Source organism: Symphalangus syndactylus, chromosome 20 (assembly GCF_028878055.3).
Source record: "Symphalangus syndactylus isolate Jambi chromosome 20, NHGRI_mSymSyn1-v2.1_pri, whole genome shotgun sequence".
NCBI lineage: Eukaryota > Metazoa > Chordata > Mammalia > Primates > Hylobatidae > Symphalangus > Symphalangus syndactylus.
In genome coordinates this window covers 47134554-47147326 of record NC_072442.2, presented here as the reverse complement: position 1 = coordinate 47147326, position 12773 = coordinate 47134554, and the positions used below count along the sequence as shown (strand labels likewise).

Genomic DNA, 12773 nt, shown 5'->3' with positions numbered 1-12773 from the left:
AGCAAGCGTGCCATGTAGAAAATTGTACCTTAGGACATAAAGCTACTAAAAGAATACTCAGAAATCACTCTGTGCTTGGAACAGTTACCTCTAAACTGTTATTAGGGTGATTTATATATACATTATAAAACACATACAAAATAAATTTTGAAAGACTGAGATAAAATAGAAGCTTACACGTTTTATTTCTTCACTCTGGTGGATCTTCAAGAGCCAGTTGTGGGATACGCTTGATTGTGATAGAGTTGCCAAACCTATGAAAATCTTTCCAAATGTTAACAGTGGATGAGTTAGATAACAAATATCAAATGCAAAGCAAAAGCAAATGATTATAACCTGTCCTTGAGCCAAAAGAATTTTTTTAGTGTTGTGGACGAATATGCTATGATTAACAGAAAATGGTGAATAGAGTTTTACTTTGGTATTAATTCCTTCATAAGTATTAAATTGAGTATTTCTTGGGAGTTCCTTCAAAGAGAATTGATAGCATTACAGTATTAATTAAGGGAACACAGGAATTTCTTCATGTATCAAGTATTTTATCTCTATTTTACTATTTTATTGAGATGGAGGTCTCACTGTGTTGCACAGGCTGATTTGTTGTTGTTGTTGTTGTTGTTGTTTGTTTTTTGTTTTTTGTCCCCCTCCCCTCCCCCAAGATAGAGTCTCGCTCTGTCGCCAGGCTGGAGTGCAGTGGTGCAGTCTCTTCATCTCAAAAAAAAAAAAAAAAAGCCAGCTGTGGTGGCAGCTACACAGGTGGCTGAGGCAGGAGAATGGTTTGAATCTGGGAGGCAGAGGTTGCAGTGAGTCAAGATCAAGCTACTGCACTCCAGTCTGGGCAGCAGAGCTAGACTCTGTCTCAAAAAGATAACAATCTGTTTCTCTCTCTTAGTTCCAGCTGAGAACATATGTTGATCAGTTTCCTTTTCTCTCTCTTTTTTTTTTTTTTTTTTTGAGTCAGAGCCTCGCCTCGCTCTGTCACCCAGGCTGAAGTGCAAATGGCATGATCTTGGCTCACTGCAATGTCTGCCTCCTGGGTTCATATGATTCTTCTTCCTGCCTCAGCCTCCCAAGTAGCTGGGACTGCAGGCGCATGCTACCATGCCCAGCTAATTTTTGTATTTTTAGTAGAGACGGGGTTTCACCATGTTGGCCAGGCTGGTTTCAAACTCCTGACCTTAGGTGATCTGCCCACCTCAGCCTCCCAAAGTGCTGGGATTACAGGTGTGAGCCACTGTGCCCAGCCTCCTTTCCTCCTCTTAGCATATCCTGAGTTCTAATTCTAGTCTCCTCACGAGACTGCCAGAAGCATCTCTGTCCTTTTCAGAGACTTTCCACTTAGCTTTGTAGCCTCCTACCATTCACAGCTTCAGCGTTTTCTTTGGGAGAGTGAGTACTTGGAAATGTGTCATGCTTAGTTCCCTGTCCTCTCTTTTTATTGATAATTTGACATTTCAAGTCTCTAGTGTTATCCATTCAGCCCTACAAGACCACCAAAAGCTCTGCTCTTTTTTCTTTTCTTTTCTTTTCTTTTCTTTTCTTTTCTTTTCTTTTCTTTTCTTTTCTTTTCTTTTCTTTTCTTTTCGAGATGGAGTCTCGCTGTTGCCCAGGCTGGAGTGCAGTGGCACATCCTTGGCTCACTGAAACCTCCATCTCCCAGGTTCAAGCGATTCTCCTGCCTCTGCAAGTAGCTGAGATTACAGACACGTGCCACCATGCCTAGCTAATTTTTGTGTTTTTAGTAGAGACGGGTTTTTTGCCATGTTGGCCAGGTTCTTTTCCTCTCTGGAATCTTAGCTTTCAATATTGTCATTATGTCAGCGTTTTTCTTATGTTTTGAGAGAGAGAGAGTGAGAGAGAGTGTGTGTGTGTGTGTGTGTGTGTGTGTTTTAAATCTGGCTTTTCCAATTACTGAGAGTGTTGGTTTGATATAAGCTATTCATACTAGGTGATTTATTTGTTGAGAAAACTTCATTTATCTGATACCTTAGTTTCCCACAGCCTACTTTCTTTTAAAAATTTTATCCCTGTAGCATTATTTTCTTGCCTCTTGGCATATCTAACAATGTTTTATTTATGTTTTAAGCTGAAAATCCAATTAATAATTTTCCCTGCTTGTAGCATGTGGATTATGCCATCTTCCTTTAAAGAGGCTTTGTTTTGCTGGCAGGTAAATTCCTTGTCATTTGTTAGGTCAGGTGAGGAGTTGGACACCTTAGTAGTTTGGCTCCACAACTAAAGCAGGATCTTCTGTCTTGAATTCTCTATGCAACTTTGGCTGGTCACAGTTTAAAAGCCTCTCAGGCTTGTGTTAGCTGTGGAAACCATTTCAGATCACAGCTGCCTAGTTGCTCTTGCCTGGCCTGATAGTTTCACCCTTTGCATGCACCTTTTAATATTTAGCAAACACTCAGAGGGATCTAATGAAGATTTCTAGGGCTCTTTTTTCTGTAAAGCTTCCTCCTCTCAAGAATTCTGCCTTGCAATTTTCAGTTTCCTTAGTCTCTTAATTCTGGTCTAGTGAGAATTTGCTTCCTCAACTCAGTGAAGCTATTATACTCTGCTTCAGATCCTCTCCCTGCCCTGCAGTCTAGAATGTACTTCCAGGCAGAAAACCAGGGCAGTCTTAGAGACCACCCCATTTGTTTCTCAGTGTTATACTGCCTGTTGTCCAGTTTTCTGGTTTATGACTGAAAGGTAAATCTGATCACTATTACTCTGCTAGAAGCAGAAGTCCTGTGGTGTCACTGTTTTCTTTTCCAAATTTTGTTATGAAATTATTCAGATACGAAGTTGAATGAATTTTACAGTGAACACCGATGTAGCTACTCCCTAGATTCTACCACTAACATTTTAGCATACAATCATCTTTCCATTTATTAATCCATCTTATTTTTAGTGCATTTAAAAAACACTGATGTTTTTCTGTCCCTTGTGTTTCTTGAAAACTAGTAGAAACTTGAATAAGTCCAGTTTTAGTTTTGTGAGAAAACACAGGGTGGCCTTATTATGCTTGTATCGGAAGACACGTAATGACTAAACTGTTTGTTATCAACCACTGGACTCATTGTTAAATTGGAAGTTGAAGAATGGTGATACTCTACTTGTATCATTTCTGTTTTTCTTTTATTAGCCAGAATATGTTTATAAAGGGAAAACTGTCCTTTTCAACTATTTGTTTACCCTGAGGTACAGTTTGTACAGAAGAAAGCATGATTTGTTTTTTTTGATTTACCAATTTTCAAAATAACAAATTAGTTTTCTACTATCCTCTAAGGACAGTCACTGAAGTTTTTCATGAAGGGGCTGTGAGTCATTGATTGAAACATATTTGAGGTATTTCAAGCCATTGTAGTCTTTTCTTTATGATGCTAACGTTATCTGATCTTTGGTAGTGGAAGCTCTCTTCAGGCTTGTTCTTGAGTCCTTTTGCTTTGACTGCAGTAGTCTTTGAGAGCTTTGTTCTCACTATTCATTTTTTTTGTTTTCATTTTTTACTGAGTCCTATGTTTACTGTGACTCACTACTAATATTTAATGGGAGCCTGTGCTTTGAATTTTTCTAGAAGGGATGACCGTAATTTGAACCTCATGGTTCTCAATTATTTTGTCCTCACAGGAGACATTTGGCAATGTCTGTAGTAATTATTGATTTTCACAAATTGGGGGAGTAGGGAGGCACATGCACCATGAGGACAGAGATGCTGCTAGATATCTACAGTGCACAAGACTGTCCCCCACAACAAGAAGTGCCAGCTGTTGAGAAATCATGCGGTATACTAATTTAGCTAACATTTGTGTAATGTTTTAACAGTTACAGAGTCATTTGATCTTTCCTACAATCCCATGAAATTGGTATTATCAGTCCTTTTTAACAAGTGAGAAAATTTAAGGATGTCATGTGACTTATCAGTGATCATGTTATATAGTGTTAAGCTAGAATTTTGAAATCAAGATCTTTGATGGTAAATGTTCTATCAAGTTCTCTCCTTAAATATAAATAGCTATACTTACAGTTTTACAAAAGTGATTAAGAGTCGAGAGCCAGACACTATTGTGAGCTATTTATCTTTAAAACAACTCTATCAGGTACTCTCCTGTTAGTAAAGATGAAGACACAGTAACTTGTCTAAGGCCACACAGCTAGTAAGTGGCAGAGTCAAGGTTCAGACCCAGGCAGTCTGGCTCCATAGCTCATACTGTTAACCACTATATATTTCTTCACAATTTTTTTTTTTTTAGATTTGAGTATATTTGTTTTTATATTTAAATCTTTATTTGGGGCCAGGCACGGTGGCTCACACTTGTTATTCCGCACTTTGGGAGGCCAAGGTGGGTGGATTACCTGAGGTCAGGAGTTTGAGACCAACCTTGCCAGCATGGCAAAACCCTGTCTCTACTAAAAATACAAAAATTAGCCAGGCTTGGTGGCGGGCGCCTGTAATCCCACCTACTCAGGAGGCTAAGGCAGGAGAATCACTTGAACCTGGAGATGGAGGTTGCAGTGAGCTGAGATCGCACCATTGCACTCTAGCCTGGGCAACAGAGCAAGACTCTGTATCAAAAAAATAAAAATGAAAATGAATAAATCTTTATTTAGAATTAATTTTGGTGTGAGGCGGAAATCCAGCCGTTTTCTTCTGTATGACCTCTTGATTTTCCTGATTCATTTGTTGAAAAAGTAATATTTCTTTTTTTTTTTTTTTTAACTGATTTAAAAGTATTATTTAGTTAAACAATAAACTCATATATACTTTGGTCAATTTTTGTTTTTATTTCGTTTTTCTGTTTCTTAACTAAGGGCAGATTATTTTAATTACTGTAACTGTAAAACATGTAATAGGCCAGATCACTCCCATGTATTTTTGCTTATCAGAAATTTTGGGGAATGGTTCCTCACATTCTTTCAGTTGTATCTTTTAGATTATTTGTTTAAATCCCCTTTGCCTTGTCTCCCCTCCCCCCTCAAGTCTATTAAGATTCTGCATTAATTTGTAGAATATCAATATCTTTAAACTTTGTGCTTAAGTTTCTTGTTAAACTTATTCCAGGGCATTTTTCGTTGTTACAGTCAAAAATATAATCTTTTTTCCCTTTTATTTTATTTTTTTATTTTTTTGAGAGGGAGTTTTGCTCTTGTCGTCCAGTCTGGAGTGCAATGGTGCGATCTCAGCTCACTGCAACCTCCACCTCCTGGGTTCAAGCGATTCTTCTGCCTCAGCCTCCCGAGTAGCTGGGATTACAGGCGCCCGCCACCACGCCTGGCTAATTTTTTGTATTTTTAGTAGAGACGAGGTTTCACCATGTTGGTCAGGCTGGTCTTGAACTCCTAACCTCAGGTGATCCACCTGCCTTGGCCTCCCAAAGTGCTGGGAATACAGGCGTGAGCCACCGCGCCTGGCCTTTCACTTGTGTTTCTAAATAAAAGTTACTTTGGGCCGGACACGGTGGCTCACGTCTGTAATCCCAGCACTTTGGAAAGCTGTGGCAGGCGGATCACGAGGTCAGGAGATCAAGACCATCCTGGCTAACACGGTGAAACCCCGTCTCTACTAAAAATATAAACATTAGCCAGGTGTTGTGGCAGACGCCTATAGTCCCAGCTACTCGGGAGGCTGCGACAGAATGGCGTGAACCTGGGAGGCGGAGCTTGCAGTGAGCTGAGATCTCACCACTGCATTCCAGCCTGGGTGACAGAGCGAGACTCCGCCTCAAAAAAAAAAAAGTTACTTTGCATACTGACATTTAAAGAAAAAGACATGATGTGAGAGAATGACCTTGGAATTAGTGGTTGAAGAGCCAAGTGCAGAGGCCTGTGATCTGGAAGGTTGCCTGCTATCTTGGAGAAATATATCAAGGAAATCAGAGTAACTGGTAGTGTCAGCTAGGAGAGTAACAAAAAAATGAGGTGAAGTCAGAGAGAGGGGAGAGAGGCGACAAATACTGTAGGACCTTGTGGGAGCCATGCAAGAAGTTTGGTTTCTATTCCTCGTGAGGTGAGAAGTCATTTGGAAGATTATGAGGTTGGTATGATGTGATTGAGATTTTAAAACAAGATTTACACTGATTACTGTGTTGATTGATTTGGAAGTAAGAGCCAGTAGGAGGAGGATCAGTTAGGGGGCTTGAAGAAACCCATTTGAGAAAAGATAGTGACTTGGACCAGATTGAGTGTAGTTGAGGTGGTATGAAGTGGTTGGATTCTGCCAATAGGATTTCATGATTGGGGCCGGTCGCGGTGGCTCACACCTGTAATCCCAGCACTTTGGGAAGCTGATATGGGTGGATCATCTGAGGTCAGGAGTTTGAGACCAGCCTGGCCAACATGGTGAAACCCTGTCTCTGCTAAAGATACGAAAAATTAGCTGGGCGTGGTGGTGCACGCCTGCAATCCCAGCTACTCTGCAGGCTAAGGCAGAAGAATCTCTTTAGCCCAGGAAATCCTTGTTTTTTTTTTTTTTCTTTTAAGAGACTGACTCACTCTGTGTTCCACGCTGGAGTGCAGTGGACATGATCACTATAGCTCCTTACTCCTGGGCTCAAGTGAGCCGCCTCAGCCTCCCAAATAGCTAGGGCTACACGTGCATACCACCTGTTGTGATATTTTTAAAAATTTGTTTTCTTATTGTAAAACGCAATATTGTGTGTGTTCTTGTTGTTTTTAACTTAAATGAATTCGTGCAGATGATTTGGCATCTTGTTTCAGTGAAAGAGTATGCGTGTGTACCCTTAAGTTTGTCTGCAGGATAGATTCTTGGTGTGGATTTGTGCAACATAGGTATGAATTCAAGTTTTCTTTCAAAAATTTTCCAAAATGGCGAGGCACAGTGGCTCACTCTTGTAATCCCAGCACTTTGGGAGGCCGAAGCGGGCGGATCACAAGGTCAGGAGATCGAGACCACGGTGAAACCCCGTCTCTACTAAAAAAATACAAAAAATTAGCTGGGCGTGGTGGCGGGCACCTGTAGTCCCAGCTACTCGGAGAGGCTGAAGCAGGAGAGGCTGAGGCAGGAGAATGGCATGAACCCGGGAGGCGGAGTTTGCAGTGAGCCGAGATTGCGCCACTGCACTCTAGCCTGGGTGACAGAGCAAGACTCCGTCTCAAAAAAAAAAAAATTTCCAAAATGTTTCCTTTAACAGGTATTAAATATATTTTTGACTGGGTGCAGTGGCTCATGCCTATAATCCCAGCATTTGGGAGGCCGAGGCAGGCGGATCACGAGGTCAGAAGAATCAAGACCATCCTGGCTAACAATGGTGAAACCCTGTCTCTACTAAAAAAAATACAAAAAAATTAGCCGGGCGTGGTGGCGGGTGCCTGTAGTCCCAGCTACTTGGGAGGCTGAGGCAGGAAAATGGCGTGAACCTGGAAGGCAGACTTGCACCACTACACTCCAGCCTGGGTGACAGAGCAAGACTCCGTCTCAAAAAAAATAAATAAATAAGTATTAAACATATTTTTATTTACTCCTCGGGTTTTATTAGTACTTTACAGTTTTTAATTTAAAAATGAGATTACTGTTTAAGTTACATGTGTACACATTACCCTTTTGTCAAGTTATAAGTAGGATTTCTACCCTTTATTTTATTTTTTTAAATTTTTAAATTTTTTTGGAGGCGGAGTTTTGCTCTTGTTGCCCAGGCTGGAGTGCAGTGGTGCAATCTTGGCTCACTGCAACCTCTGCCTCCCAAGTTCAAGTGATTCTCTTACCAGCCTCTCGAGTAGCTGGGATTACAGGTGCCCACCACCATGCCCAGTTTTTTGTATTTTTAGTAGAGACGGAGTTTCACCATGTTGGCCAGGCTGGTCTCGAACTCCTGACATCAGGTTATCCACCCACCTTGGCTTCCCAAAGTGCTGGGATTACAGGCGTGAGCCACCATGCCTAGCCTTTTTTTTTTTTTTTAATTTTTTTGAGACAGGATCTTCCTCTTTTTCCCAGGCTGCAGTGCAGTGGTGTGATCATGGCTCACTATAACCTGAAATCCTGGGCTTAAGTGATTCTTCTCCCTCAGCCTCCTGAGTAGCTGGGCCTAAAGGCATGCAATACCATGCTGGGCTAAATTTTTTTTTTTTTTTTTTTTTAATTTTTAATTTTATTTTAAGAGATGGAGTCTTACTGTGTTGCCCAGGCTAGTCTCAGACTCCTGGCTTCAAGCAGTCCTCTCCCACTTCAGAGTTTTGGGATTACAGTTGTGAGCCACCACGCCTAGCCACATCTATTGAGTTTTTTTTGTTGTTGTTTTGTTTTTTTGTTTGTTTGTCTTTGGACTTAGTCTCATTCTGTCACCCAGGCTGGAGTGCAGTGATGTGATCTCGGCTCACTGCAACCTCTGCCTCCCAGATTCAAGCAATTCTCCTGCCTCAGCCTCTCGAGTAGCTGAGATTACAGGCTCCCACCACCACGCCCAGCTGACGTTTCTATTTTCAGTAGAGTCGGGGTTTCACCATATTGGCCAGGCTAGTCTCAAACTCCTGACCTCAAGTGATCCACCCGCCTTGGCCTCCCAATATTGACTTTGACTTAAGTGATACACTCTAGCCATAAAATGTAGTGTTGTTAAATGTTCCATATGGAGAGCTAGTTGATGTCATGGGTCAGTTTCTAGTCTCTCTCTTTTTATTTTTAATTTGCTATACCTACTGGAGTGAGATAATCTCTTTTGAATATTGAAAGTTTCAGTGTAATTTTTGGATCCTAACCAATTTTCCTAAATCCTCCCACTCACCCACTGTGTGATCTCATTTTCATCTCTACCTACTTATTTCTCTTTACCTCAAAATGTCATCCTCTCCAGAAAGCCAGCTCTGATTACATAGATACAGGGATTTTTTTTTTTTTTTTCCCAAAACAGTACCAGTTAATGTTGTCTACACAAAAGTAGCATGCCTAGTTGGTATCACTCCCTTTCAGTGGCTTCTAGTTCTGTGTGATTTGCCCAGTCTAACCTTTAAAAGACCTTATTTGCGTGCCACCTCTCTATATGGTTGCGATAGAATGTCGGGGGAATGTTGATAAAGACCACATTGTTCTTATGTGTATCTTTTTCTTACACAAATCCATAAAAGGCTTTCGAGATGTCTCTGCTGAAAATAAATGGAGCTGTAGTAAATGTTAGAGTTTTTACTAGTAGAGTTTTGATGCTTTTTGTCTTTGTTCTACTACTGAGCTTGCTCCTAGGATGCCTTCTTATAGTGCCATTCAACATGCAAGTTTCTTTTTCCGGGGCTGTGTGTCCAGGTGACTTTATGAGTTAGGCTTTGGCAAATGCCAGACTTGTTCATCCTAACACTAGGGATCCTGCATTCAGCATGACCTGAAGTTTGCTCAAAGTATAAAATTGTAGATGTTCAGTTTTTTTACAGAATTCAATCTTTTGAAGACTTAAATTAGTTCATATTTAACTCTGGACTTACCTAGAGAGGTTATCAGTTATTCTGCCCACATGTGCACAAAGGAAGTTCAATGGAAATAATTTCTATCCCTTTGGAATTAATCTAACATGAAGACTATGAAAGTGAGCATTTGCTGTACAAAATGTTATTTCATTACTTAGGTATGAGCTTTGTAACAGTGGATTTTAGGCCAGGTTAAAGAGTAGTTAATAAGTTACTTTTAAGTTACAAGCTTCAAGGAAGCTTGCCACCTGGCTTGAGACCACCTGAAAGTCTTTTGAAGCGGAGATGTGAAGAGAAGAGGTGTGGTTGGTAATTGAAGGCTCCTAGGTGGATAAATTTGCTGAAGAAAGCATGTCTCACCTGGGAATCAGGAACCAACTGCGTCTTAGCGGACCATCAAGGTCATGAAAGCATGCAGATTTTATAAACTGTTCTCAGAAAGCACAGTTTTAGTATCTTTTTAAACTGTCAGAAGTTTGATACCTAGGTAAGCATTTAGAGCTTCAAGTAGTTAGATTTCATCAATAAAAAGGAAGCAAGTTTCCTTACCCACTTTGAGGGTCAGTGTGTTAGACAAATGGAAATCTTTTAACAAACTAATCAAACATCCTTTTAGTAGTGTCACACAAGTATCTAGAAAGGTCTTCTCAATAACAAATGGGGAGCTAACTTCTCAATAACAAGTGGGGAGCTGGCTTTATATCAGATGCTGAATTGTCAGTTTTGTTTGGCTTTTTTCACAGGTTCACCGGAACAGCACAATCCGCCCTGGCTGTGATGTGAATCCCTCCTGTGCACTGTGTGGTTCAGGCAGCATCAACACCATGCCTCCCGAAATTCACTATGAAGCCCCTCTGTTTGAACGTCTTTCCCAGTTGGACTCTTGTGTTCACCCTGTTCTAGCATTTCCAGATGGTAAGAAAGACCACAGACTAGAAAGTCTAATGAAAGAGACTTGAGAGACTTCTAGGTGAAAGAAAATCAGCCAAGGTCCAGTTACAACTCAGATACTTTCAAGGTACAACTTTTGTCAACCAAGTCTTCGCTTAGAATTTTGCAAAAAGACTGCAACAGATCCACCAAACCAGAAGGTGCCACTAAAAGGTTGCAACTTAATATGAGATTTCCTTCTAACTCTTCAAGTAGCTAGGAGGGATCTGGGCTCAGTTGCCTCTAGCCACAGTAATCTGGTCCAAAATACGCTTAGTATATCTTTAAAAATGTTTTGTCTGGGCCAGGCTTGGTGGCTCACGCCTGTAAACCCAGTACTTTGGGAGGCTGAGGTGGGCGGATCACCTGAGGTCAGGAGTTCTAGACCAGCCTGACCAACATGGTGAAACCGCCGTCTCTACTAAATACAAAAAATTAGCCAGTCGTGGTTGTGCCTGCCTGTAATCCCAGCTACTTGGGAGGCTAAGGCAGGAGAATTTCTTGAACCTGGGAGGCAGAGGTTGCAGTGAGCCAAGATTTCACCATTGCACTCTAGCCTGGATAACAGAGCAAGACTGTGTCTCAAAAAAAAAAAAAAAAGTTTTCTCTGTGCGTGCCATGATACAATGTAGGATAGACGGCAGTGTTCTAGGAGAATATCTTCATACTGGCATTTATGTGGTAATGTGACAGCTTTACAGGGTGTAGATAAGCACAAATCTTCGTTGTTAGCCTGTACTGCCTTTCTAAAGTTTGCCTCCCCTGTTAAATCTCTGTGTCTGACAGCCCTCCTTTCCCACCTCCCTTCCCATACCTGTACCTCTCCCACTTGACAAAAGAAGAGCATTCCTTTTGGCCATATTGAGTCCCACTATGGGTCTTGCCCCAGAGTGTAAAAATCTTGAGGCTGGGTGTCGTGGCCCACGTCTTTAATCCCGTCACTTTGGGAGACCGAGGCAGGCAGATCACTTGAGGTCAGGAGTTCGAGACCAGGTGCAGTGGCTCACGCTTGTAATCCCAGCACTTTGGGAGGCCAAGACGGCAGATCATGAGGTCAGGAGTTCGAGACGAGCCTGGCCAACATGGTGAAACCCCATCTCTACTAAAAATACAAAAATTAGCGGGGCGTGGTGGCACATGTCTGTAATCCCAGTTATTTGGAAGGAGAATCGCTTAAACCCGGAGGCAAGAGGTTGCAGTGAGTCAAGATCACACCACTGCACTCCAGCCTGGGCGACAGAGCAAGACTGTCTCAAAAAAAAAAAAAAAAAAAAAAAAAAAAAAAAAAATCTTGGATGGTGGGGACAACAAATAAAGAGATCATTTCTAAGAGTTCTCAGCACCTGAAGGAGAATCTCCCAGGTATTAAGCAAAAGTTTCCAATTTTAAAAATAAAATAGAGATAACTCAGGAGTTCTATCAACCAAGTCTTCTCTTAGAATTCTCCAAAAAGACTGCAACAGATCTACCAAACCAGAGGGTGCCACTAAAAGATTGCAACTAAGAGATTTCCCTCTAACTCTTCAAGTGGCTAGGATGGGTCTGAGCTCAGTTACATGGTTCTGTTCCTTGTCTGTCTTAGAATAAATACTGAGTTAATATCTAAAGTCTGATTAGCTAAATAAGTTTAAAAGAAGTTATTTTTTCAATTAATGAAGCTAAATATATTTACATGCCAAAGTTTTGATAAAAATGTTTTTAAAGCATATGTAGTATTCAAGCAAATATAATCTTTACAACTATCTGAAATTATGATTTTTAAAAAATTACATATCAAATGGGGGTGCATGAGCAAAAACATTTTAAAACCACTATTCTAGGTGGAAGCCAGCGCTTTCATAATCTGAATTGGTTTCATTGAATTTTCACGTAATCTCATGATCTGTGCCCAGCCTACAGAAGGTAGGAATTGCCTCTCAAATCACTGTGGTGGGTTTTTGTTGTTGTTGTTTTTTTGTTTTGAGACGGAGTCTCACTTTTGTTGCCCAGGCTGGAGTGCAGTGGTGTGATGTTGGCTCACTGCAACCCCCACTTCCTGGGTTCAAGCAGTTCTCCTGTCTCAGCCTCCCAAGTAGCTGGGACTACAGTCGCATGCCACCACGCCTAGCTAATTTTTTTGTGTTTTTAGTAGAGATGGGGTTTCACCATGTTGGCCAGGCTGGTCTCCAACTCCTGACCTCAGGTGATCCACCCGCCTTGGCCTCCCTAAAATGCTGGGATTACAGTCATGAGCCACTGCGCCTACCCTCTTGTGTTATATCAATATGTTAATGAATTATGTTATGGCTGTTTGTGTATTTGCTTTCTGTTATTTAAATTTTAGGGACCAGGCACAGTGGCTCACACCTGTAATCCCGGCACTTTTGGAGGTCATGGCGGGTTCATCATCTGAGGTCAGGAGTTTGAGACCATCCTGGGCAACATGGCAAAACCCTATCTCTACT

At 41.2% G+C, this 12773-nt stretch overlaps 1 protein-coding gene across 24 annotated transcripts in view; it reads left to right on the top strand.

Annotated features, from left to right (window-relative positions):
• The window catches only part of KANSL1 (KAT8 regulatory NSL complex subunit 1), a 193475-nt gene that overhangs the window by 162277 nt on the left and 18425 nt on the right, over window positions 1–12773 (top strand). For all 24 annotated transcript variants that reach the window (XM_055257635.2, XM_055257654.2, XM_055257645.2 and 21 more), the window contains one exon: window positions 10143–10314. In XM_055257635.2, the coding sequence (XP_055113610.2) occupies window positions 10143–10314 (172 nt within the window). The remainder of the gene's footprint in view (window positions 1–10142; window positions 10315–12773) is intronic.